General features: G+C 43.4%; 1 protein-coding gene across 2 annotated transcripts in view; it reads left to right on the top strand.

Annotated features, from left to right (window-relative positions):
• The first annotated feature begins 825 nt into the window (after window positions 1–825).
• The window catches only part of rbfox1 (RNA binding fox-1 homolog 1), a 183,334-nt gene continuing 156,182 nt past the window's right edge, over window positions 826–27,977 (top strand). Inside the window, exon 1 of one of the 2 annotated variants that reach the window (XM_076032454.1) lies at window positions 826–862. In XM_076032454.1, coding sequence (XP_075888569.1) covers window positions 836–862 — 27 coding nt within the window. In that variant the 5' untranslated portion in view covers window positions 826–835. Of the gene's footprint in view, window positions 863–5,716; window positions 5,806–27,977 lie in introns of those variants that run through there. The other variant, XM_076032455.1, reaches the window with a different exon arrangement.

Raw genomic sequence — 27,977 nt, 5'->3', positions numbered from 1 at the left:
AGAAGTTTGCGTCGGCGCAGAGAGAGAAAACAAAACATTATTATTATATATTAATGCCGTTATCTCGTGACAGTATACGAGGGAGCCTTCAAAGCCACTTCAGTCTGACGCCGGCTTTGAACTTCATCCGGCAGGTCGTCTGTGCTTTGAGTTGTTGCCGCCGTCTGATTGGCTGGCTAGCTTCCCGCGTCGACGGCGCTGTCAAATCGGCATTTGTGCTGCGTTCAAAGCTGTTACAGAACATTTTTTTTTTAATTTGACATAATTTCTTTTTTGCATAACGCAAACGTTTTACGTTATCCAAACATAGGTTCATGAGCTTGTATCATCTGCAGTGACTGTGAGAGTAGGACATTAACAGGGACTAGGGAGAAAAATGCTAAGTGCTTCACCTGCTTTTAGAAGGGAATGTTAGCTTATTTTGTGTTGATGGTTTTATTTTTCTTCCCTTCCTGTTCTTTTTTTTTTTTTTTTTTTTTGCCTGTATACAGTACAGCAGTTGAGAGATTTAGTTGAACACAACACTGCTGGCCCTTCCAAGTGGATTGAGGGCTTTTATTCTTCTGCCAGTTTTGCGAGTCACGTTTGCTAACCTTCGCAATCATTGTTGGCATCGTACAGTCACTGTTCAGAAAGCCAGAGTCAGTGTGCTCATTTCGACTTTCACATCAGATCATTTCTCCATCTGATTGCCAGCTTCCCCACCGCTGTGGTTGTGGGAGGCCGGGCTAATGCAGCGCTGCTCACGCGAGCTAATGGCCGATGAGCGAGGCTTTCAAGGGACTGCGGTAACGACTGAACGTTTCTTCTCCTGTTGCAGATTCCTGGTCAACTAATGAGCTCAGCGCGAGACCAGCTGACGGTAAGTCCCGCCTTTTGAAGCGACCTCAGAGAGCGACTCGCCCCGCGTAATCTTCGCAGCGCTCGGAGCCGCGCCGTCAATCGTTGCGCGGGGTCTTTTTTTCCCAGGCCCGCTGCCGCGTTGACGGGCCGTCTGTTCCCTCGTTTGCCTGAGCGATTGAGCTGCGTGATTGCTGAGGCTTCATGAGCGAGTGCAACCAGGGGAGGGTTCAGCGATAACCATAAAGTGCAACTAGCTATTGACACGTGGGGAAGCTGGGGAGTGGTGTTATGGATCGGCCTGGCTGGAGGCCGCCAGTGAACGCATCGGCTTAAAGGGCCAGTGTGTAAAACTCGACTTGGTTTTTCATTTTGATATGTTTTATAAAAGATCAACATGCTACCCATAAATACATTGATAAAAGTGTATACTCGCAGTACAATGAAAGTAAATTGTTTTTCCTAACCTTGGAATTCATACATGTGGAACCATGTAGAACAGCGTTTCTCAACTGGTGGGTTGAGACCCAAGAGTGGGTCACAAAGCTGTTTCGACTGGTTTGATATTTCTTTTTAAAGGGATTTTCATTTATATATGTATGTATACATATATATACACAATACTTTTGTCCCTTTTTCTAAAGTTTTATTTTTTCTGGTGGGTCGCCTTTGATAAACGCACACCAGTGAGAGAACAAAGTGGCGGTGACAGTTTCGTAGTTTTGTTGTTTGGTTGTTTGGCATTGACGGTGTCATCGGGTACCTTGGTGAGGCATTGTTCGGCGTTAGCACACTCACACGAGTCAAAACACAGCAGCACAGTCTGTATTGTGAATTAGGCTGGTGTGGAAACAAGGCTTTCTGAAGTGCCGATGTCACAAAACGCCTGTTAAAGCTAAGTTGTGTCTCCATATTGTATTGTGTTCGGATATTTCAGCTTCATTCTATTGCCACATCTCTTCACAGAGGAATGCCATTGTGTCGGTGTGTGTGTGTGTGTGTGTGTGTGAGAGAGAGGGAGAGTCTGTGTCTGTGTGTGTGTGTGTGTGTGTGTGTGTGTGGCTCTCCCCAAACTGATAACTTACACCTTGCCTTGCCATTGCATTGCCCCTTATAGATAGACTGATAAAGCAGAGCCTCCAAAGCCAGGAAGTGCTAAAGGAGCCCAAATTGCACTTCGCCCCCGTGACTTTGTCGCTTTGTCGTACAGTCGCACGACTGACCGCAAGCATGGCCCCCATTTAAAGGAAGGAGAGAAAAAAAAAACAAAAAAAAAACTGCAGCTGGCTTTTGCTACGGATGCGGCGGAGTGCTTCGCCACACTTCGCGCTCTTGCACCTCTGCACATCATCAGCTCCATTTGGCTCTGTGGTAACGTCAATTGAAAATGAATTGAAAATGGACCAAAGCAAACAGAATCCGAAAAAAATGCATGAAATACAGCTGTTTTATGACTGAACTTACTATTAATAGATTAGTAAGCGGGCCGGATTAAAAAGCTTAAATGGCCGCATATGGCCCCCCGGGCCATAGCTTGCCCACCGTGCCCGGTCCACCTACTTCCGCGCCGCGCGATGGCCCCAGGTTGCGGTGGCGTGCGGGAGCCTTGGCGGCGGCGCGCGTGGCGTGTCGCGGCGCGGCGGAGACACTTATGAATGGATGTTTTGATTTGGCCGCTGCGCATGAGGCTTCTGATGGATGAGCGTGTTTTGGTCTCATTACTGGCTTTACAAGAGGCTTGAGAATAGCTGTAAACCAGGGGCCTCATTATAAATCTTGTAGATTGAGTGGAGCCCGCGCCGCATCCACGACTTAATGAGTCAGAGATCTTCGCCTCTTTGCCGTCTTGCGGCCTCGTGGGATTTTGACTCGCAGTTCCGCGTTTTATCTCCGGGTTAAGACGTAAGAAAAAAAAAAAAAAAAAGAGGGGGGGGGGGGTAATCCCAATAACCGTCCATAAAAAACCCCTAAAAAGAAGTAAAATTCGGTTACGGCGGCAGCAGCGGCCGCGCCGAGCCCGCGCCGGCTTTGATGTGGCGTAACTCTCATTAAATTGTGGGTACATTTTGAGTCTAAAAATAAACGTCCAGCCTCAGTGTTATTATTCATGCCCAGGCATCTTATTGAAATCCCCTCTACCCACAGCTTGCAGCCAATTTCATTTGTTTTTAATTGTCCATAGCCATAAAGAAATGAGGAAATGATTTCCTTCAGGAAAATGAGGAAATGAGATAATGGGGATAATGTGAAAATAATTTCCATGACAATATGAGAGGTATGAAACGCACCAGAAACATGTGATGTTATACATTAAAATGTTATAGGGGTTTCTTTTTTTGTGTGTGTGTGTGTGTGTGTGTCGCAAGTGTGCGTCGTGTGCGTCCGCCGCTAACGAATAAAAAGAAGGAGGAGGAGAAACTGCGGCCGTTCACAGTGTATTGCAGGCCTGGAACTGCAGCACTCTGGCTCTCCGGCAGCAGAAGCCGCGGCCAACGTGCTTTTACATTCTGATGCTGATGCTACCTTCTTTTTTTTTCCCCCCACCAGCAGCTGCACTCAAAGACGTTTTAACCAATTTTCAACCCCTATTTTCATTACCAGACTTCGCAGTTTCATATCAACTACGTTCTTTTGAGTGTGCGTGTGTGTGTGTGTGTTTAATATATATATATATATATATATATATATATATATATATATATATATATGTATATTAAATATTACGGCTACAGCTGTTTAGTCAAGATGTATTTTTTAATGAACTTGTCGTTCACTGCGAAGTGTTTACGCCCCCCCCCCCGCCACCCAAACCAACCCATGCAGACAGAATGTAATCCTGCTCTTAATTAGGATGTTTCTTGGCACAGGAGAAGACCACGTGTTGAAAATAGATCAGGCTGGACCACAAGTAATGTACCTAAACAACGTATAATGAAGGATTCTATCTATCTATCTATCTATCTATCTATCTATCTATCTATCTATCTATCTATCAATCTGTCTGTATCTATCTATCTATCTATCTATCTATCTATCTATCTATCTATCAATCTGTCTATCTATCTATCTATCTATCTATCAATCTGTCTATCTATCTATCTATCTATCAATCTGTCTATCTATCTATCTCTCTATCTATCTATCTATCTATCTATCTATCTATCTATCTATCTATCGATCTATAATTGCAATATCGGGTCAAAAGGTTTGTGTAAATAACCTGGAGAGTTTAGCATTTTCTTGCATTTCCCCCCTCAGAATCGTGGACTGCATTTTACAAATTGAACAATCAGCAAAGCAAAGGTTTGAAATATTGAGGCAGATTTACCGCAAGTCGTTCCCTTTTTTTTTTTTTTTTTTTTTTTTTTCTTTTTTACAACTTACAACAAACTGGATGGAATCATTTGTGCTGCGTTTCATCGGCCCTTCAGTTTGGCATGAATGAATGAATGAATGAATGCATGAATGAATGAATGAATGCATGCAGAAGGCTCATCAAGCTTCAGCATTGGCTACATATCGACATGTGGGAGTTCCAGTCTACAGCGTCTTTATGTGGGCGTGTACTTGCAGTGTGAACACGGTTTGACCTCTTTTGCACATTTGGCACATTTGAGTCATGACCCCAACATATTAACACAATATGCATCCTCAGCTCAACATTTTTTTTTTTTTAAAGGGACGGTTCAACATTTTAGGAAATTCACCCACTCATCATAACCCCTGCGACCTCTTGCTTTGAGGTTCCGGTCAAGTTGCTCTGTGAACACATTGGAGGTGAACAGTAGTGCGACTGCGCCGGTCTCCCCTGTCTGCTTCAAAACTCATCAAAATACACCGTCCAGCAACTCCAAAGCACCCCTATTGGTGGACAAGTTGCGATGGTCGATCTCCCTGACGAGGGCGCGTTAAGCTAAATGTTATATGACACACATGAGCTCTGAAGCGTATCGCCCCTGCTACCTCCTCCACCCAAACTAAGGCGGGGCCGATAACCTCCAAATAGTTTGTTGAGAGGAGAGAAAGGAAAGGATGTGCAGTGAATAAACGTTTCATGGGATTTGTCTCCATTGGCTGACGACTGGTGCCGCCCGCTGCCTCGGCTGGCCGACGTCTTTTCCCGAGTGCGTCGGGAGCAAATGTTTTCTCTGGTGTGTGTTTTTTTTTTTTTTTTTTTTTTTTACCCCTTCTTCTTTTAATCTTGCACTCATCGCACTCTGGCCAGTATCCGACGTTAACTGTAGATTGAACCGCACGCGTACAGAAGTCTGCACTTGCGATCGTAAAAAAAAAAGCACTGCGATGATGAAGAATATATCCAAAATATCCGTATTTCATTTGGGTTTTTTGTTTTTTTTGTTGGTTTCCGTAAGAACACGTGCACGCCGCTGTGTTTCCTCACCTCTCCTCTCCCATCGCAGCGCTTCGCCGCCTCCTCGCACCGTATCCCTCTGCAGCATAGAGTGGATTTAGTCATTAGGCTCTCTTTCTCCATCTCTCTCTCTCTCTCTCTCTCTCTCTCTCTCTCTCTCTCTCTCTCTCTCACACACACACACACGTGCTCACGCCGCCAAACACACACACACACACACACACACACACACTCACTCACTCACTCACTCACTCTCCCGCACGCCGGAAAAGCTCGGGCATACCCAAGTACACACTCAGCGAGAAGTGGTGGCTAAGCAGGATTTCACACAAAGGAGAGGAAGAGGGGGGGTGGAAGAAAGCCGAGTCAAAGGGAAACTCAAACAGGGTCAGCGGCTCCTCGTCGGTCCCCGGGAGGAGTTGGCAAGACGCCGAGTTTTAGGTTGGGGGGGACGGAGGGACGACGCAGGGCTGCAGGTTTGAGCTCCGAGCAGGAGTGAGAAGAAGGAGGAGGAGGAGGAAGGATCCGCTTGGCCGCTGCTGGGGAGAGCCCTCGCGAACGCTCATCCGGTCGTCATGATGATGTATCTGTGGGTGAGTTCCGCCTGCGTCCGGCTGGAAGGGGGGAAGGAAGGGAAAAAAAGAAAGAAAGAAAATACGAAAATATTTGCGAGTGTGTGAGGGCGTTTTGTCGGCTGCTTTGCTGCGTGACGAGCCTCCGAGGCGTCAGCTCGTAAGTTGCAGGCGATCGGTGGCACTTGGTTGTTTCAAACGCAGCGGCGCTTTTTTTTTTCCCCCCCAGTCGCGGGCCAGTAGAACTCTCTGGCTAATTGGTTTAAAGTGAAAGGGAGGAAATTTGCCCCGCGAGGTCAACGTGCCCGCTTAAGTTGACCCATTTCGAGAAGGAGACGGTTCCTCTCGTGTGTTTAACGCCGCAAGAGGAAAAATAAAGGAATTGGGTTGTTGTAAATGACGCGTGGAAAACGCATGCGGAGTCATCGCTGAACTGTCAGGTAAAATATCTTGTGTTGCTTAAAGAGATCAGGACGGTTGCTCTTGTCCAGCTAGCACTTATAATATCACAAGGTGTGTCCACTGGCAAAACACAGAACCGCAGATTGCTGAGCACTATGCATTGAGTGTGTGTGTGTGTGTGTGTGTGTCTGTGTGTGTGTGTGTGTGTGTGTGTGTGTGTGTGTGCGCCTGTGTTAACGAGTGACAGATCATAAATAATGCATCGGCGCAATACGGCATCAACAGTGGCAAAGTTCTCTCGCCTGCACGTCGTCTGGGTCCAGTGAACGGCGAACACAGAGTACTGCAGCAGTACTGCAATCTTTCAACGAAAGAACAAATTGTTCGAAATTGTTCTTTCGAACAATTTGAAGCCCAGCCCCCTCTCTCCGCCTCCCCCATTGACATATAAAACCTATGCATTGTCGTGAAATGACACACGAGTAAGCATTGGGTTAACGCATCATCATCTGACAACAGACCTCCTACCCACATAAACAGCAGAGCTGCTTGGAAGGAGATAGCAGCACTGTGCACCTCCATGTATCCACTGGATCCTACAACATGGCGCTTGGACATCGCAGCTTGAATGAGAAATATTTGAGATGCAAGAAAATGAGGCCACTGGGATTAACATTCACTTTCATTTGTTGCTTTTTTTTTTTTTTATTCTCAGATGCAACACAATCGAACACGGTGGGCCTTTTGACGTGCTGGACACCTCCAGAAAGTGTTGTGTGGTTTTTTTTGGGGGGGGGAGGGGGGGTTGAGCTTGAGAGCTAAAACGACACATTTCCAACGCGTTAATTATCTGTAATATGTCCCGAACTCGACGTCTCGTATTTCAGCTCGCGCCGCAGCGCCGCGCGGGAAGCGCTCTTGTGGTCTGACATTTCGATATCTGTTTTGACTCTGGCGGCTAATTTGAAGGTTGAAGACGTTCGGTGCTGTTAGCCGGGGTTTGTTACACCTTATGTTGTTTGGAGTTAATACATCTGTTGTTTGAGTTCTCTTATTACAGTTTTCCTGCCACAGCAGGGAGGGGGGAAAAAAAAAATACAGCGGTCAAAAGAGTATGGCAGGGTATCACAGATTGACAGTGTAGCTGGGATTGTGGAACCAAGTCCAAATACTGTGTTGCAGTACACATACTAAATACATACTAAAGTAGTATTTCTTTTTGTGATGACTTGATACTTTTACTCCCTACATTTGTACACAGATATCTGTACTTTCTACTAATTACAGTGGCAAAAAGAAAAAAACTTATGTCAAAAGTAATTCACTGAAAACTTCAGTTGCAGATGATTTGAGATGCAGCCATTTGAACTATGCTGTTGTGTAGTTCAATATAAAAGTGGATCATGTTTTAGGGGGAGATTAGCAGTACCTGCAATTATCAACGATTATTATGAGAGAAAAAAAAGAAAAACTTTAACTGCAATTATTTAAGTACATTTCAGAACCTTACTTTTGCTCGAGTAGAGAATCTGAATCAGTACTTTTACCTTTACCGAAGTTTTTTAAACAGGTATCCATATTTTCACTTACATACATAATGTGAATGCTTTTGACACCTCTGTTTGTGTAGTGTGTGTGTGTGTGTGTGTGTGTGTGTGTAAATGGAAATCCGAAAAAAGAAAATCCCAGTGTTTAAGCAATGTGCTTGAAAAGTTTGCGATTTTTGTGACAAGTTCTTAAGCCTTCGGAAAATTGAAAAAGAAATGAGGACAAGTGTGTGAGTGAACAGGCTCTGAATAATCCTGACGCCCCCCCCAACAAACAAGGAGGGGCCCTCGTGGGCTGCGGTCGACTGCGAGCGTCGCCTCCACTGTGGTGACGTGATTAGCGGTCGAGGTTCAGGGTTCATCAGGAGCTGCGCGACACCAGGAAGCAGCAGAAAGTCATTGTGCACTTCTTTTTTTCTTTTTTTTTTTTGTTCTGAAATATTTTCAAACCTTTTTTGCGGCATATCGGTCGTCCTTCGCGACGCCCGTCATTCTGGTGGGGGGGGGGGAATGCCCACGAGGGCGCCGTGTTGCGTTTGTCCTTCCAGGGGGCGCTCCCCTGTCCGCCCCGTCACTGCAGCTGGCCATTTGTCATGCTTTATCTCCGACAGGGACAGCCCACCTGAGATGTTTTGTGTTTTTGACGTGCGGTGGATGACATGACGTCAAACTGTTTTCATATCGGCTTAATAACCGCTTTCTTTTCTTTTTTTTGCCAGCTGATGTCTACACATCATTAAAAAACTCATAATAATTAAATTTTAGATTAAAAAAAAAGGGGGTGAATAATGAAAGCCTCTCCTTCAGATGTCTTGTAATGCCTGTGCCTCGTGACTCCAGGGCTTTGGCAGTGGGAACATGTTAATTGAGAAATATTAGGCCACCTTTAATGAAAGAAGGCTTGATACTTTTTTTTTTTTTTATTCCGTGAAAAAAAAAAAAAAAAGAAAAAAGAACATAAGTCCTATCCTCTCCGCAGCTGTACACTTCATTTGAAGAGTTCATATTTAATTGAGATTACAGCCTCGCCATAAAGTAGACCGCCGCCCCGGAGAGACCGAAACAAATTTATGAAAAGATTCACCACACTTTAGAAAAAAAAAAAAAAAAGAAGAGAAAAAAAGCGCATTGGAATCCGCTCCGTGAACGAGGAACCTGACAAACCTATCACATTACCGTTGAATTTCCCAAGGGCGGTGCATAAAGTTTTCTTGGAATTGAGAATGCGCTCCCCCTGCTTTATTAAGATTCAAACTCTTGCAGCCCCAAAGAAGAGATCATTAGAATCAATATTCAATCTGAAGGCTCCTGCTTGTGATGTGGGCCTGCACTTCATAAAAATGTCAGAAAGATTTAGCTGCGACACACACCGGAGGGACGCCCTTGCATTTGTTGATATTGATTTAAAGGCATTATAGATGAATATCTGGAAGAGCACTTTTAGCAGCTACAGTAGGCAGAAGAATGGAATACAATTGCGATGGAATAAATTGCAATGAAACAGCGCAATGTGATAAATCCAAGTGTACTAAAGACCCCAGAGGTTAAAAAAAAAGGGAACACTTAAGAGGCTGCCTGGCCGCGTATTTCCTCCAAATTTATTCCTCATGGAAATTAGATATGAAACAAACAATGAGATTTCTCACATTAAGTATCTGAAATATTTGGTCGTTCTTCAAACGGAATGGGAAACCAGATCAAACCGATTCCAGGTTGAACCGGGTTCAGGCGCTTCTCTTGCTTGGACTCTATTTTTGTTTCTGAGCCATTTTGTTGCTGACATAAAAAAAAAAAAACCCACTTATTCCCAAGAATCAAATGTTCTTTTCTCTTCCAAAATTAAAACACTATGCAATACAAGGCTGAAAAATAGCCTGAAGCGTCCTGGTTTTCTCCCCCCTCCCTCCCCCGTTGGAGTGTCCTTCAGTGCATTCACAGTGGGCCAGGGGTATAAGTACTGAGGCATATTTCAGAAATCAAGTGTTTAAAAGACTGAATGCTTATCGCTTTGTTTTGGAAGTTCAGTCTGTCACAGAAGCAGCATTTTTAAAAGAATAAAGTCGATGATCCTGGGGTTAAGAGACAAGAGCTGCTCTGCCAAATCAAATCCACAAACATACACATACACATACATGTTTTATATATTTATATACATATATATACATGGTGCTGGGTTGTGTGGCAATGAGGATTTCTTTACAAACCCAACAATATGACTATTTGGTTTATGTCATTCGAAAAATTTGTCAAAATGTTGAACAAATCCCTTTAAATTTTCCCAAAAAAAAACCCCACACGGACCAAAGACCAAACCTTGTTGCACGCCGACCGCTCAGCGCTCACTGATTTATCGTTAGCTTCGATCAGCAGCGGAATCACTCAAACCTTCGGCTAAATGTTGCATGGACGGTATATATGAGGGGGAATATATGAGGGCCGATTCGCGGTTATGCTGAGCAGGGAGTGCCCTGCATAATGCAGTGTTTCCTGAGTGCTGGCTGCGCGGGCAGGAAGTCCATATATTCCAGTTGGAACGGCAGAAACATGATGTGGTGGCAAGTCTCGCTGACGAGTATTAATGGCAGGCACTGCAGCAAGGCGGGCGGACTGCTGGCACTGTGGAAAGGGGAGAGGAAGCACTTTGGGTGCGCCGAGAGCCGAGCCGGTTGAGAATATATACATATCCGATAAAATAAAATCAGGTGAAACACACCGAACAAAGAAAAAATAAAAGTCATCTGAGGCTCCGTCGCTATTTTCCTCCTGCACCTCCGTCGTTTGTTTGGCAGTGTTGGGAAGATTGCTTTGCGAACGTAATTGGTAACAATTACAAGTTAACCCCATTTGAAAATGTAATAGTAGCCTCACGATTTCAATTGCTTAATCAAAAGTAATGTAACTAATTACATTCCAATTAGTTATCTAAATTTGGAATAAATGTGTGCATCTGTTTCGGCCTGACAGTGTTCAGCTCTTAGCAGTACTAAGACACAGAGAGGGACAATTCAACTGGTAGGGGGCGCTGCAATTTCGATACTTGACGGGAGAACCAATCAGGCATCAGAACAGTATTAAACTTCCCTCTGTGGAGGTGAAGCAGAAAAGGACGGTGCACGAGAAAACCACACAAAGCAACAACAACAAAAAAGAATTATGACACATTAAGGCTAGCCTTTTCCCGTCAGAGTTGATCCGATTAAAATTGTAATCGTGAATAACTTTAGAAGTAACTTTAATTTAATGACGCTTTTTTTTCCCCCCCAGTAATGTAACCGATCACTATTCTCTTCATTTTGTAATTAACTGACATACTGTAACAACGTAACATGTAACAGGTTGCTCCCCAACTCTGACTTTCTCTCTTAATGGTGCCTCTGAAACGGAACAATCGGAACAATCACAGCTTCACCTGCGCCTCTCTGTTTTTCTCTCTTCTTCTCCTTCTTCTCTCTTCTTCTCCTCCTTCTTCTTCTTCTTCACGTTAATAACCTGCTCCATTAAAAAGTTAGAATGACTCATTGTTTATTCCGTGCAGGATTCTATTGGATACCAATTATCTAAGAGTGAGGAATAATCGTTTCAGATGTTTTTTTTCTCCCCCCCCCCCCACCGACTTTCCCGCTAATATGCTTACATAATTGTTTGCCGTTTCCGCCGCTCGCTTTAAATCTGGATTAATTGTCGTGCTGTTTAAATCGGTGCTGCTTCATTTAATGCATGCAGGAGGAAGAGGGGACCCTGTTCATTTTATTTTACCCCATATAGACTGCTCTCATTCCAAGCCGATTGGTTTGATCGGTCGCTCTGCACATTTCAGAATCGTGCAAAATGAAACAGCGTTAAAGTGGAAGCTGTCCCCCTGTAGCGTGAGCAAATTTCCACTCGCGAGTCTTGAATCGAGTCTAATCTTACTTTGAAATCCATAAATGTTCACTTGATTAAAAAAAAAAAAGAACGAAAGGAAGAAGAAAAAAAAAAAAAAAAGCAGCTTTCTATATTGGGGCATTATTGCAGACATTTTCCAGACTGACTCCAGGTAGACGTGAGGAAAAGTGGCCGTGCGGATCGGCGCCGATAAACAATTTATTAGACGTTCATCTGCCGCTAATGAACTCTAAATGGCGCGACTCGCAGACCCAAAGTGTTGTAATACAGGTTTGCATGAAGGAGATTATTCCAATTATGCGCTTAATTTCATGGACCTATTAGGCTCCGGAGTGCTTTTGTGTCGTGGCGCGGGGGTCTGATGGTGTCTGACACTCACCCCCAACGCCCCTCTTAAACTGTGAAATTGTCGTCTAGCAACGGGGCCTGACATGCCGGCTCTCACTCACGAGCGCACGCACGCGCGCACGCACACAGATGCTCGGCTGCACTTTGAAACGCAACTTTTGCAAAGCTTATCTCGTTCTTCTCGTGCGGCTCGTGCGCTCACTCGCCAGTTAAGAGCGAGAGCGAGAGATAAGCCTAAAAAATAAAAGGTTTATTGTTTTTATATTGATTCCTATGTTGTTGTTTTTTTTCCACGCTGGCAGCTCTGCACCCCACCCCCCCGTATTCCGCCGCCGCCGCCTTGAATAAATAAAGTGCAAAATAGGGATTTATTACACAGGGAATATTGATTGATCAAACAGCTTAGTGTGACAACATTTTCCCAGGTGCTGGCTAAACGCGCCTCTCGGAGGAGAGGGAAGGTTGAGCTGTTCGGGGTGTGGGGGTGGGGTGGGGCGGGGGGGGGGGGGGGCGTGGGGGAGGGATAAAGGGTGTAAAAAACGGGAGGTGCAGCCGATCAGATGCGGCGCCACCTTCCAGAGGAGGTGAACGCGGCGACATTTGGAGTCGGGACAGAAGCGTGAACCCAAATTTTTCCCGCCCCCCCCCCCCCCCAAAAAAAAAAAAACCCTGTTCATTCATCATTAGCGAATGTTTATTATTGTCGCTGGTCCACCTCTTTGTCCAAACTTGTAGCCCCACCCACCCACCCACCCAACCAACCAACCATCCACCCTCTGATCCAATCCTCCCACCTACCTTCTTTTTTTTTTCTTCTTCTTCTTCTTCTTTCGCCCAGCAGCTGCCTTGATTATTGACCAAATGGGCTATTTGTCTCACACAAGTAACCATCACTATTTACCAAATCGTATTTCCATGCTCGCCGGGCTCCGGCGGGGCTCATTCAGCCACATCAGGCCTGTTATCGGCCCCTATCATCAAGCTCCGAGCCGTTTCCACGCTGCGCTTCAGTCAATGGAGCCTGTGAAAAGACAGGCCTCTCTGCCTAACAGCTTGCACCGGGCAATCTGTACTATCGCACACACACACACACACACGCGCACACACACGCGCGCGTGCGGAGCGTGGTGCGCGCTCACACACTCTCTCCCGCACCAAGGCAATCTGTGCTATCTATTAGCTGAGAGCTGAGGGTAGTCTATTCCCCATGCCCTGAACAGCGCTCTCCTCCTCAGACATCTCCTCAGATTCAATCAATAGCACCTAGTTCGGCACAGAGAGAGGCCCCGGCTGCGTGTTTGTGTGCGCGCGTGCGGGTGTGTGTTCACGTCTGTGTTCACAGGAGAGGGGGGGTGGGTGGGAGAGCGAGGGGCGAGGGGAGGAGGAGGTTGGGGGAGGGAGGAGAAAAAAAAAACAGAGCGAGAGGGGATACAAGCGGAGAGATAGAGTGGAGGTTGGATTGAGACAGAGAGACGGAGGAGGAGAGGATGAGGAATGCTGATGCTGCCGTCTTATCAGGGAGGATCTGGAGCCGGAGCGCCGCTGACTACATCTCCCTCGCTACCCCTCCTCTCCCCCTACCCCTCCCCTCCCCTCCCCTTCCCCCTGCTGCTTCCCCCGCCACCGGCGCCGCCCTACCGGCGTTGTTGGGATTGCTCCATAAAAGTAACCCGACCACTGATTGCTGATTACTCCTAAAAAAAAAAAAAGTAATCTAATTACTTCTTTCAGGACTTTGTTTTATCGTAATCAGTTACTAATTTCTAATTACTTCAGTTAAGAAAAGATAAAGTAACAGCTGCTCAGTGCTTTGGGATGAACTTTATTAAAGTGCAAATTCTGCAATTCCAAACATTGCCTCTGTCCTCTTTAACATGAGTGAATGTTTGCTCTCTGAACACAAACCGCACATTTCACAGAGCAAACTCATGTACAGCACTGGTGCCTTTTGCACAGCCCATGTTGTTGAAATAATTAGAAGCACAGTAGTTAAAGGATCTCTACTGTGCAGAGCACCGCTGACTTACTTGCAAACATGGCTTTCAACCACTTATGAGGTTCCACGTGGACATGTTTGAAGTTGAGAACGTCTTGTTTCCTGCGCATAACGTGCAACCAACCACAATATTCTTTGATTTGGAGGAGATGCACTCAGAATAATGTTTGTATTTCCAGCTACAAACGCAGTCGCTGTTTTTACGCATACCAATGACGTTGCATTGCACGGCTGCAGCGACAAAGTTTTTTTTTTAGTTGTTTCTCTAAATTTCAGACATTTTGTGGATAATAAGGCATTTTTGTCTTGCAAAATATTTCGGAAAAGTAACGGAATCGTTACTTAACAAAGTAATTATGACATAACTACCAGTTTTGGTAGTTTAATTACAATAGTGGATTACTTAGTAATAGATTACTCACCAACATTGTGCCCTACCCTTAAGCACAAAGCCGACCCGGGTTCAAATCACCTGTCCAGCCCAGTTTAATTTGTTTGTTTGTTTGTTTGTTTGTTTGTTTATTTCGGCCGACAAATCAGTTGGCAAAACGTAGGAAGAGTTTCTGAAATGCGCAGTGACACGACTGAAATGGTCGACTCGCCAACAGATGTGGAAAGTAATGAAGTACAAATACTTTGTTGACTTTTTCTGACGACTTTTTACTTTTACTCCCCATTTGTGCACAAATATCTGCACTTTCTACTTCTTACGTTGGAAAAAAAAAAACATGCTTGTTGATTTTGTGTTTAAAACATACAATTTCTGTTCAAAGTATTTTACTTATTGTTATTATTATTATTTTTTTTTTTTATAGCTGTTAATCATTGAAGGGAAGCTTGTTGAACTCTGCTGTTGTGAGGTTAAATATAGAACTGGCTGATGTTGACCTCTGCTGGGGTCACAATTTAGTGTTTAATGTTCTTAGTACCGAGAAAAATAAAATTGTAAAAAATGACATCGGTTATTGTTAACACAAGTGTAAACATTTTTGCCTGACTGACATAATATACACTGTATATATATGTACATATATATATATACATATATATATATATATATATATACATATACATTTTTTTTCTTTTTTACTTTCTGAAACAAGTACATTTCAGAGCCAGAGAGGTCAAAGGTCAAAACTGAGATAGTAACTCCAGGTTTTAGGGCACATCTTGAACTGCTGCCGGCCCGCTGTAATTCCTCTCATATGGAACTTCATTTTGATAATTAATTAATCCAATGAAAATTGCAGTTACATAAAAAAAAAAAAAAGGTCTGAAAAATCCTCTGAGGAGCAATTACTTTTGAAGACATAAACCTTTTTTTTTTATATCTTCCATTGTACTAATGATGAATACCTAAACATATTTCTTTTTTTTCCTAAAGCGACCCCCCCCCCTCCCCCCCTTCCCCCATCTCAAACTTTTTTCAAAGTTTCCAAAATTTGGCTGCGCTCTCCTCTGTAATTTGGATGGTATCCTGAGAAAGAATTCTGGCGGCCAACTCCAAAGATGATACCAGTGGGTAACATAAAAGAAAAGAAGAAGAAATATAAACATTGTCATTGTGAGAGCTTGTTCTCAGACTGCTGATGCCACACAGTAATGTAGTGACGGGGGTGGGGGGGGGTCTGCGGCTTGTTTCCGAGTCTTCGTCAGCGGGCGCAGCAGGATCTGCGGAGCTCCGCGCTGCCGTCCATCTCCGTTTGGGCCTCGGTCTGTTTTTGCATTTCTCTCCCTTTCAATCTGGGGTGTTTCCCAGGGCCAGATGGGATTATAATCCTGCAATTATCTGCTTTATAATTACGCCGTGTCCACCCAGGTGGATGCATCTGGCATGCTGGAAGACAGCTGGGATGCATCGCTCACCAAGTAGCGGCGGCATTAACAGATTCCTTGTGATCCTGAGGATTTTCGTCCTCCCTCATAACGATCTGAGCTCAGCATCTTTTTTTTTTCTTTCTTTCTTTCTTTCTTTCTTTCTTTCTTTCTGGTCTTCCTCCTCGTATGCTAATCAGTTAACACCCCCGCCGTGGTGCAAGTGGGCGTACATAAGATCCAGGCTCTTAAATTATTTGCAGAACCTCGCTCGTTCTAGTAGGCATTTTGACCCGGACTGTACGCGCTGCTCCAGCTACTCAAGTTGCTTGTTCTTGCTGATTATCCTCTAAATCCCAGACAAGGACACGCGCCTTCCTTCCACCAGACTGGGAGACGCTGTGTAGTTCCACTCGCCACACTTTTATCAATAATGCCTCTGTCTGATCGGGAGCTCTGCAGGAGAGGGGCCACGCTCCGGTGTTACCTTGAGATATATATGTATACATATATATATATATATACATATATATATATACACACAATATGTCACAAAAGTTAGATTTTGCAGATATTTAATTTCTGCATATATTTAATTATATATTTTTTGTTATATAAATGACACTTTGACACAATGTAAAGTAGTACATGTACAGGGTGAATAACAGTGCAAATGTACTGATGTACATATATATACAGTATATGTACTTCATATATATATATATATATATACATATATATATATATATACATATACATCATACATATTTGTGTGTGAGTATACACAGTATATATATGTACATATATATATATATATATATATATATATATATATATATATATATATATATATATATATATATATATATATATATATACATATATATACATATATATATATACACACACACACACACATATACATACATAATGTGTGTGTGTGTGAGTATACTCAGTATAGTTTCCCAAATGTGGAGTTCCCCATTTTGGGATCAATAAATGACATCTATCTATCTATCTATCTATCTATCTATTAAAGATTAAAGCAAATCAGGTTTGTTTATCTTTGAAACAGTGTAGACGTGTTCTTGCAGGTTGTCGATAACATGCTGATAACAAAGACTGGAGGTGTTGCCCTGAAAATCTTAAATGCAGAGGACCGACTCCTCTAAACACACTGTCCCTTTCTTAAACGCAGTGCAGATTCAGATTTTTTTTTTTTTTTTTTTGGGGGGGGGGGTTGAAGTAATGATAATAAAAAAGTCAGCCCACACTGGAGTCTGAGTGAGATTCATAAAATGTGCAAACCTGGATGATTCTTGTGCCCACATGAACATAATATGGCGAAGCTGAGAAACTTCTTTCAAGTGGAAACTCATTAAAAAGAGAGATGTTTTTTTATATATATATATATATACATATATATATTTTAGAAGGGAAAAGGTGCTGTTTGGCAGCCTGGAAAGTGGAATTAAAAGAAGTCAGAAGTCTTGGAGGAAATCACGCCCACAGTCAGCAGCGTCGGAGCGGGCAATCAATGTTGGATGAATGTTTCACTTATGCATTTGCCGTATATATCTTTTACGGCTTAGGCCAGATACTGGACTTGCACAGTATGGCATGGGTAATGGTATCACAGCCTGGGCCGCAACAACCGGCCACACATGTTAAAAGACACAGTGCTGTCACTGCCTTGACGCCACCATCAAATGGTTCCAACACTACTCTCAATACTTCCCTGTACTCATGCACATACGCTATCATCAAAATCAGTACTTTATTATAATAATAATCATCACACAAATGACATAAATGTCATAATGTCATCTGTATGTTTTCAAACTGTTGTATTCTGCATATATATATATATATATATATATATATATATATATATTTATATATATATATATATATATATAATGCAAAGGCACGCAAACGACAGTGTTGCATTGTAAAGCGAAGAGTTCAACAACAAATTCTGTCGTGGAAGCAAAACTTTCAACTTTTAAACTTGTCCCTCGCGTCCCTCTTGTGTTTCCCTTCCCAAACAAGCTTAGGCCTTCACTTTATTTTACTGCCGTGACATTACCGCGCGCACTGGGAGACGTATAATGGCTGAAAGCACCCTTGCTAATTTTTACAGTAGACATAAACAAAGAAAACACACTCACTCGTCAACTCCACGTACTCGCCGTGCTTAATGTCGCGCCGCGAGCGTCCGAGAACAACGCGCAGCCGTGTGCTGATAGAAGCACAGACTTGGAAGTGAAGAAGATTTTTTTTTTTTTTGATGCCACGACGTGTCTGTACCTGTATGTGGAAATTAGCAATTGCGCAGATGGACCAGTCAAAAATCGGATTTTTATTAGAATTAAAATATTTATAGAACATATTCATAGGTTGTACACCCAGTGTGTGTGGAACCTAGCATTCCTCAATTAGTGTACCTTATGGTGAGTGTTAACTGGACCGACGAGAATACCTAGCTTGCAAGCTCGCTAGCAACATAACAAGATAGATAGATAGCTAGCTATCTAGATAGATAGATAGATAGATAGATAGATAGATGGATGGATAGATAGATAGATAGATAGATAGATAGATAGATAGATAGATGGATAGATAGTTTATTAATCCCAAATTGCAAAACTCTGCATTTACACCCCTCCCAGTTGACAGTCCTAAAATCCTTTATGGCTAATGCGTCTCTAGCATTTTTATTAGTCCATTAAAAAAAAAAAAAAAATAAATAAATAAATCTTTCAAAAGCTATTTGAAAGTTTTGCTTGAAATGCGCTTTATATGTGACCTGGATCCGTTCTCCAAAATTGTGTCCAATCACATGCCACCTTGTTTGAAATCTTGTAATTACTGGCAAAAAAAAAAGACAAAAGACAGAAGACAAAAGAAGTAGCATTTTAAATCGAAACTCTGAACTTAACCTTGTGCCGCTGAGGTCACGCACTGTCGAAGGCCTAGTCAGCTGAACGCAGCGCAGTCGCCAGCTGCCTCTGCCACCCCAACCCGCACCCATCGCCTCCACCCCAGTCCCCCGCACACACATGATTTCATGGCTCTGGGTCTCAAGCCCCTCGCTTCTGACATTTGGGCTCCACACAGGCCGACTGAATGACGGCCGCCGCCAGTGTTCAATTGCTTTGCTCCGCCATGCGTGGCAAGTAAAAAAGACCACACGGCGACAAATGGATGTACAGCAACCCCCCCCCCCCCCCGCCTCCCCCGTACACAGAGTCTCTCAGAGGGTTGCACTCTGCACTGCGGAGGAGGAGGGGAAGTGCACGTGTGGAGATAACAGAAAGGTGCCGCGTCAGCGTTCCAGCGGAGCGACGGGAGTCTGCGGAATGAACAAACGCAACGGATCCTTCGGCGTGAGACGCTTCCTTTTAGCGTGCGTAAGAGGGCGGGGAGGCGACGTTGATGATACGTCGGAGCGAGATGTATGTTAGCGCAGTATCCATCAGCTCAGCGACTCTCCAGCGCGCCGCAGCCGCCTGCTCCTCCCCCCGCTTCCCCTACACCGCTAGCGGCGGCGGCGGCGGCGTTCAGCTGCCGTGGCTGCAAACGGGAAATTTGGGGGTTTTATATATATAATTTTGTATGAGATAAGGCAAAAAGAAAGAAGAAAGAAGAAAAAATGACATTACTCATTAGTAGTTGATTTGTTTTTGTACCGGGGTATCAGCATTAATGCATTAATCGCAATGAGATTAACTACAAGGCATCACGCACAGATTTTTTTTAAAAATTGCATTTTACTCGCTCGCCCTTTGTCCTCCAGCCGTGGTGCTACGGTATGTTTCGACGCTGCGTCCTGCTAACGTTAGCTGTGTTTCGCTGTGTGCAATTCACACAGTCAATGCTTTCTTTCTTTCTTTCTTTCTTTCTTTCTTTCTTTCTTTTTTAACTTTCACCTTTGGAGCAGGTCGCATAAAATGCTCCACATATTTGGGTTTTTTTTGTTTACGATTCATGACGGGGATCACGTTGTGTTTCGTTCAACGTCATGAAGCAAAGTGCTTATGTAATAAGTGGGTCTAGATGCACTGTCTTGAAAGAAATAACAATACAAAATCCTTTCTTTTCTTTGTTCGTTTGGTTTCTAATTAATAAAGTCTGCTCAGAATCGCTTTGCATAAATATGGACATAAAAAAGGAAAAATCACAGAATTTTAAATATACAAATTAAAATGTGATTAATCGCGGTTAACTATGGAAATTCAGAGCTTAATCGCAGTTAAAAAAAATAATAATAAATGACTGTTTGACAGCCCTAGTTTTATTTTTTTATGTATTGTTCAGATTGCAGAACAGCAACTAATCCAAATTATCAGGGCAAAGTCAAGGGGCAAAAAAAATAAAATGTTTTCCAACTTTTTTTTTTCTTTCACAAGCTGTGGACACCACAGCAGCGACCTTGCGAATGAGAATCTCTCGCGATACACTCCAGTTAAGTAGCGGGAAAACAGTCACTCCTTCTAACGACTCGCAACGGGGTCTGTCGGGTAATGGGGCCATTATTTCTGGGTACAAAACTTTGCTGCTGGCCGTGGCCCACTGGTGGCGAGCGATGTCACCCGTGCACTAACAGCCACGGCTGCGGCCTTATTCTAAAATCATTCCGAGCAGGGACTTCACGCTGGGGGCATGAGCTCCAGGGCAGAGACGTCCACGTTCTGTGATTGCATTGGGTTGAAGGGGTTGGATCATCCAGCCGTTGGAATCAGCTCTCCGCCGCGAGATTCAGGACAATTGGGTGATTCGTTCGGGAGATTGGTTCTCCTCGCTCCCTGATGATTCACGCTCTGTTTTAAACTCGTATTAAAAATCATCAATTTTAAAGTTTCTGTCAACAAACTCGGATCATTTTGGCTTAAATGTTTTAACCTACAGGGGTCCTAAAAAAAAAACAAAAAAAAACGTGTCTTTTTGTGCTGCTAGCATGCCAACTAACACTACACAGTAAAGCTACCCGTCTTCTTTGCTAACAGGCGGTACTAACTGTACTGCTAAATGAACATTGCACTTGGGAGTCTTACCATTGAATCCTAATGGAAGTATTTCAGAAATCCATCGGTCCGTCCAAAAACTTTTTTCCCCCCACCCGTGTATCATGGTTGGACGGATGCCTCTGAGATGCCCTCAGCGTGTTCACCCCCCCCCCCGGTATCCTCACTTTAGCGGTGACGACGGGAAGTTTCTCAAAAGCATTAAAATGAAAGGAAACTGTCCAAAGGTTTGACTGTCGGTGCCGGTGTGAGCACCCCGCGGCTTCAAGAGGCGACTGGAACTGAGAACCACCCTGGAACTGAGGATCGCGTATCTGGGCCTTTATGTCTCGGCCACTGTTCAGGCAGGAATGCGACGTATCAACATATATAAATATGAAAAATCCATCCCGAGACGCTCCGTGCAGCTGCGCACGACGGATGCAATTCATGAGCCGCCGTGCATTTGGAGGCGGAGCCGCGGACTCCGCTGAAGTTCAAGGTTCGCCTTGATATCGTCGTCTTTTGTTCTCCACGCCAAACCCGGCTTGAGAGTGGCTGCTCTCTGGTGTTGTTTTTGTTGACGGCGTCGGTTGGGGGCGCTAAATGCGGGCCTACTCTTGTGAGCGCGCGGACACTTAGAGGCGGTGGATGGGCTGAGCGATGAGAGGAAGAGCAAGAAAAGACCCTCATTTAAAAGTCAAACCTTCACTGCGGAGCCGCAGCTTGGAAGCATTTTGTGTATTTATGGAGCGTTGTTGCCGTTTGTTGTATTTGTGTATAATTCATTCCTCTTCACCAGAGGTGCCAAAACTACACACGTTCTGTACAAGTACGCAAAAGTACGGATACTTGTGCAAAGTAATACTCGAGTGAAAGTGAAACCGCTGATTCAACTCCTTTATTCAAGTGAAAGTAAGAGTAAAAGTACATTACAGTAATACATACAATGCAATGCAAAAATGAAAATGTCCTGACAGAATAATCTGCATTGAAGTGACCTGAGGTCAGAGGTCTTCATGAGCATCTGGATCTTTTTTTTTTTTCACGCTGTCAATACTGTAGTTATTTATTTTCAGTTTTTTTTTTAATCTCTCTCAATGGCAGCACAACCGAACTGTAATAGTTCTGACCGGTGAACCATGATCGAATGTTTACACTTTTTTTTTTTTTTGTTTAACAATAATAACCAATGTTATTTTCTACGTGCTTATTTTGCTCTGTACTGAATACGAAACAGTGACGACAGATCCAATTTCATATTGAATTACGCAACAGCAGAGTTCAAATGGCTGCGTTTCAAGCAACACAAACTACAATAAATCATAATAAGTGAGCTAATTCTGACAGAATTTGTGAAAACGAACATGTTCTTCCAGTGTAAGAAGTAGAAAATGCAGATGTGTGTACAAACGTAGACAGTAAAAGTAGAAAAAAAAAAAGAAAATAAGTACAGATACCTCAAAAATCTACTTACGTATTTGCACTGTCACCGCCCTGCCTCTGTTCATCACTCTTTTTAAATTCCATTTTGTGGTAAAGTGAGAAACAGAGACCAGCAGCCCCAAAATTCCGCTCCTCAGTGTTGAAAACGGCTCCTGCAATGAGCTCTGACTGATGAAGGAGGCATGGAGGCGGGCTCGGTGGGGCTCGGTGGCGGACGTGACGATGCAAAGCAAGTTGCTTGGCTCTCCTCGCAGTGTACTTGCAGCCTATAAATCACGCAGGTGTAGCTAATGAGTTCATCTATTTACGTTGGATGCGTGACAGAAATGAGCAAGTATGGAATTTGCTATTTGGGAGGCGTTTTTTTGCAGACGGTGCACCGGGTCATTTTAGGGAACCTGAACGTGATTTTTTTTTTTCCTCACCTTTTTTTTTTTTTTTGAAGTAGTAGCTTCTGTCATTAAGCACTTCTGCGCTAAAACAAGCGTCTCATCCCATTGCCCGATTTGGTGTTGCTCCACCGAAACTTTGCTGACGTGATGACGACGGCATGACGCCTAGATATGTGGACAGGAGGACCTCTGGTGAACCCTCCTAGCCCCTCCCACCACACAACAGTTGGAAAATGAATGCCATCCACACTGAGATGGTAATTGTGTGTCTTGGAATCGACACCCCCGTCTACTACTACTTACTACTGGTGTTACCGGTGCCATGCAGCGGCACAGAATGTCAGTCTGCACTGACAGGGAGTTGAAAGTACAGTAGATTTTTGTAAACTTTCAAAATAAACTGTCACAAATGTTTTCCTGGTTATCTAAAAAAAAAAATGACTGTGGCCTCTCTGTAAAATGGAATTAATAATCAAAATAATATCAAACTACAAGCCACAATATTTTTCAGGACTTTCAAGTCTTTATTGAGACTAACATTTGTGAGTTTCATTGCACACTTGAACCAATTCATTCATTCACCTCGCATCCACCATCTTTTCTGGTAAATAACTCATACATAGCAGATCTGCAAGCTGTCATTCACCAGAACTTGCAGAATGTAGGACTGTAGGCTAGGGCAAAGGACCGAGGGGTGAGTTGGAATTGGGCCAAAGTAAACTTGAGACAGTATTTGTACCTCAGGGTCAACTCATAATCCTGCCTGACCAAACCTGTATGAGAGCACCAGCCGTGGATGCTGAGATAATTGTCCGTCTTTCTGCTTATTTCAGTTTTTTTGTTTTTTTTACATGAACACAAAGTAAAACACGTCCTCTCACCTTACAACTGCAACTGTCACGTCACGGCATTGGAAGGAATTGTTCCAAAGGGGGTGAAATCAAGCATTTCTGGGGGGCCCCGAGTCTTAAAACATATGATGACATAAACGATAAGAATACCTAAAACATGTTACGCACATTTATGATGTGACGGGACATCATTTTTTTGATGATTCCTTTTTGTTGTAAGAATGCTTACAATGGCACACATACAGCTGATTACATCACATACAACAGATTCTATAGCATCTGGATCCGTGGAAAGCAATTCCACTCCTTTGATCGTTAGCGTGAGCCCAGTTTCTAACTATTTTCTCTTGAATCGCCTTTTGAATTATGTTATTATGTGTCGATGTGTGTTGGTTTTATCACTTGGCTGTGCAGTGGGTTTGCACATGGATGGAGATAGTCGTTTTTTTTTTTTATTGGATTTGATTAGGATTTTTTTTGCCCAGTCTCAGGTGATCAGGCTTTCTATTAGTAAATACGTATATTATTGCCTGGGCAGGCAGAGATGCCAAACTGCAGTCTCCCCGCTGTGCTGGGGCTTACATATGCGCCCAATTATGTGTGTTTTGGTGTGTGTACAGCACTCATTATCTTGATTTTTTTCCGCTTCTATTTTCAGAATTCCCCAAATACGTATTTGTTGCATAAACAAACAAAAGAAAAGAAAAGAAAAGAAAATCGGCAACTGCCGAGGCGCGGAAGGTAACTGGTTTCAGCACCTTTTAAAGGGAAAATGATCACTTAAAAAAAAGAGAGAAGAAGAAGAAGAACCCCCGACACATCACAGGAAATTCCAAAATAAGAGCCATGATAAAAGAGCGGCGCTCGTTTGTGTCTGTTAGTCTCCATCCAGCTCGCACAAATTAGATCATCAAGTACTTGAACCAGCCAAAAAGAGAGAGAGAGAGGGGGGAAAAAAAAGGAAGAAAAAAAGTGCCAATATTTACCCAGTGCACACAGGCATACACACACACACACACACACACACACACACACACACACACACATGTCACTTAGCTCATTATGTGGTGCCGTATTTATTCTGCGGGGAGAGCGCTGTCCCTTTAGTCTGCCTTACAAAAAGAGGGCAGTCCTTGTTCCTGCTGCACTGTTGTTTAATTGAAGGAACAGACTCTTTCCCTCCTCTAATTACAAGCCGTCAGGCTGGCGGAGGAAAACCCTGAGATATGGCCACTTTCTCTCCGCACAGACAGCCAATTATGGGAGTAAATTGGAATAGCTGGGTTGAAATGTTTGCTGGCTCTGCACAGTGGGGAGACCGTTTTCAGAGGCTCTGTTGCCAACTTTTCCCTCATTTGTTTTGGCTTTCAAAACTTCCGTAATGGGACTGAGTAGCTCTGCATTAGCTTCAGGAGCTTATTATCATTGTTAAATGCGGTCCGATTGTGGACGTCGAGGTGTGCGTGTCACAAATTTGTGCTTGTCACATATTAAAAAAACGTGCAAATGATTTAAGGAAAGGCCAACGATTAATTATGTTACAAAGGAAAACTGAAAGAAATACACACAAACACACGTATATATATGTATATATATATATATATATATGTATATATATATATATATATATATACATATATATATATATATATATACAATATGTATATACATGTATGTATGTAAATAAATATGTATGTATATCCTAATATATTTCTTATCTTTTTGTTTTTGATGCATTTTATATGTCCTATATATTTGTGTCCTGAGTTAACTCACGATTAATCGCAAATTAATCTCTCTCTCTTTTTTTTTTTTTTTTACCCTGCTCTAGATGTAACTTAGCAAGATATTTGTTGTGCTTCTTATTCTCTAGGAAAACTTGGAGAGGACAATAATAATTCCTTTGTGGAAATATCCTATTTTTTTCCCCCGACTGGAACGTTCCAAACCGATTACACGCACACAAGCACACGAGTCTCGTACCAACCCATTACTGACAAAAACTTGCAAGACTCAGTTGCAGCGTTGTCCTTATTCACTGATTCGGCAGGACACTTTGCAGAAAGTGATAACACCAATGAACCAAAGTGGCTCCATAGAAGCTCATCTTGCAGGATCCAGTGAAGCGGCATTACGACCAAACGCAGAGTGAGGACTTTATCCGACAGCGAGCGTTTAATACACGTGGCGTTGCAGGTGAGCTGAACACCAAATGAAAGTGTAATAAAGCAGAAAGACAACAACGTCAACAATCTGGATGATAACGACTGCAATAACAAATAGAACAGCGTGGACGCTAATTTCTTTGGGGAGTGGCTAAACGCCGGACAGGCCGTCCTGGACTCACATATTGCTGCCCAAAATGGTTCCGTAATAGAGGTAATAATTAGGAAGGGCCTAAAGGGTGATTAAGATGAGGAGTTCTATTTAAGACGCTCTGAGCATTGCAGACCGTTATGAAATCTATGGAGGGGGAAAAAAAAAAAAAAAGCTTCATCATTTGAAGTGTTAACAAGCAATCCCATAATTACATAACAGTCAGTGATCCCAGTCCAGGAAAACCAAAAAAAAAAAAAAATCAGATTTTATGGCATTGCGTGGTGGATGCAGCACATTGTTGTTCTTAATGGTGGTGGGTTTTGTGTGCAAGTGTGTGCGCGAGCGCGCGCGCTCGCTCTTTGTTTGTGCCTTAAATTGGCATCAGAAAGCTGTAACCAGACTAAAGGATGCGGGGAGGAGGCAAACACGCCAAACATATTCTGCCCACAGGACTTCACAGGAGGGGGACTGGGACAGACTCCAGCCGAGACGCAGCCCGGGGGAGACGGACTAGGGCTTTAGCACATGGAAGATAATGAGAGAATAATTAGGGTGCAACCGACGCGGCACGACGGTCTCGTGGTCCGAGGGGCGCGAAGGGACCAGCGGGCGCTTTTGAGGGCTTTGGGGCAGGGTTGGTGAGTAATCTATTACGAAGTAATCCACTACTGTAATTAAACTACTTTTTTTTTTTTTTTTTAAGTAACGGAGTAATGTACTGGCAATTACTGTATGTCGTAATTACTTTATCAAGTAACGATGAATATAATTAAAAACAAAACAAAACAAAGACATTATGTCCAAGCACATACACACATTTTAAAATCTTCGGGGAATGAAGTGAGTACACGTTGATTTCATTGCTATAACTTTCAACATACCAGAGAGTCTGATCTGCATCCCAGAGTGGGAGGAGCCCGACCTCGACGTGAGCAGCTTCACTTTTTCCACACTGACGGCCAGTGTTGGCGAGTAATCTATTACTCAGTAATCCACTACTGTAATTAAACTACTTTTTGCGTAATGGAGTAACGCAACGGGAATCCTGTGGCAAAACTGGTAATTATATCATAATTACTTTCTCAAATAACAATTCCGTTACTTTTCTGACATTTTTTGCAGCGTCATTGGTATGCGACGACGCACCAAAACAAGCATGGCGGCAGCGAAATGATGTGTTTGTAAGCTGGAAATACAAACAAAATTATTTTGAGTTCATCTCATCTAAATGAAAGAATATTGTGGTTCATTGTACGCGAGAAGTTTGCAACTGTTACTTTACCTTTTTGTTTTAACTAAAGTAATTAGTAATTGATTACTTATGAAACTATGTAGTTAAAAAAGTAATCACATTACTTTTTAAGGAGTTATCAGTAGTCGGACTACTTTTATGGAGTAATCTCCCAACAACACTGGGTTGGGGGCCCTTCTGAAGCCACCCAGCGTCTCTGAAATCACTGGTGTCTATTTTTGGAGAGGAACGGGGGAGGGGGGGGGGACTCAATTTGTGTGAGCAGGAGGAGTGCGAGTGGATCTGAGGTGTGACGAGGATGAGGTGACCACAGCAGCAGGTTTGTGATAAGCTCTTGCTTCTTGTAAAACATGTTCCTTTGAAAGAAAAAAAAAAAAAGAAGCCCCCAGTCCCCCCTAAAATCCTCTCATGCTCGACCCCTCTGGAGTCGCCGTGCCTATTTATTTTTATACCTCCGGCGGTGTATTCGATTTTGCATAATGCCTCTTTCACGTCAACCAAAAGGGCATTCCTCAGACATGCCGCGACTACGTCGGAGCGGTAATGGAGGGTCTGCCCGAAGCCTCAGCGCCTGCTTATGATGACCCAGCAGTGCGTATAACTGATGATGCAGATGGATTGGAGACAACAGATAGATTTGGAGAAGACAGGTAGTGGCGGAGGGGCGGAGGGGGCGTAGGAAAGATGGATGGACGGCGGCGTGGCAACATGCTAATGATAAAGGTTTGTCACTATTGTATTGGCTGGCGCGATGCTTTCGACAAATCACTCGCTACACTGATGGACCGGAAACAAAGACAGCCAGAAAATTAACCTTGCGCAGCAGCTGGTGGCTTAGATTTCACCTCTAAAAAATCTCCCCCATTCGTCAAGCCGACAGAAAGCGTTTTTCACACGGCGCTGGATCGCACCGGAACCAGTCGGCTTCCTTTTT

This window comes from Nelusetta ayraudi, unplaced genomic scaffold (genome assembly GCF_046127955.1).
Source record: "Nelusetta ayraudi isolate G7.1 ecotype Tasmania unplaced genomic scaffold, CSIRO-AGI_Nayr_v1 ptg000034l, whole genome shotgun sequence".
Lineage (NCBI taxonomy): Eukaryota > Metazoa > Chordata > Actinopteri > Tetraodontiformes > Monacanthidae > Nelusetta > Nelusetta ayraudi.
The sequence above is the reverse complement of the archived record's forward strand: the minus strand, read 5'-3'. Positions and strand labels throughout refer to the sequence as shown.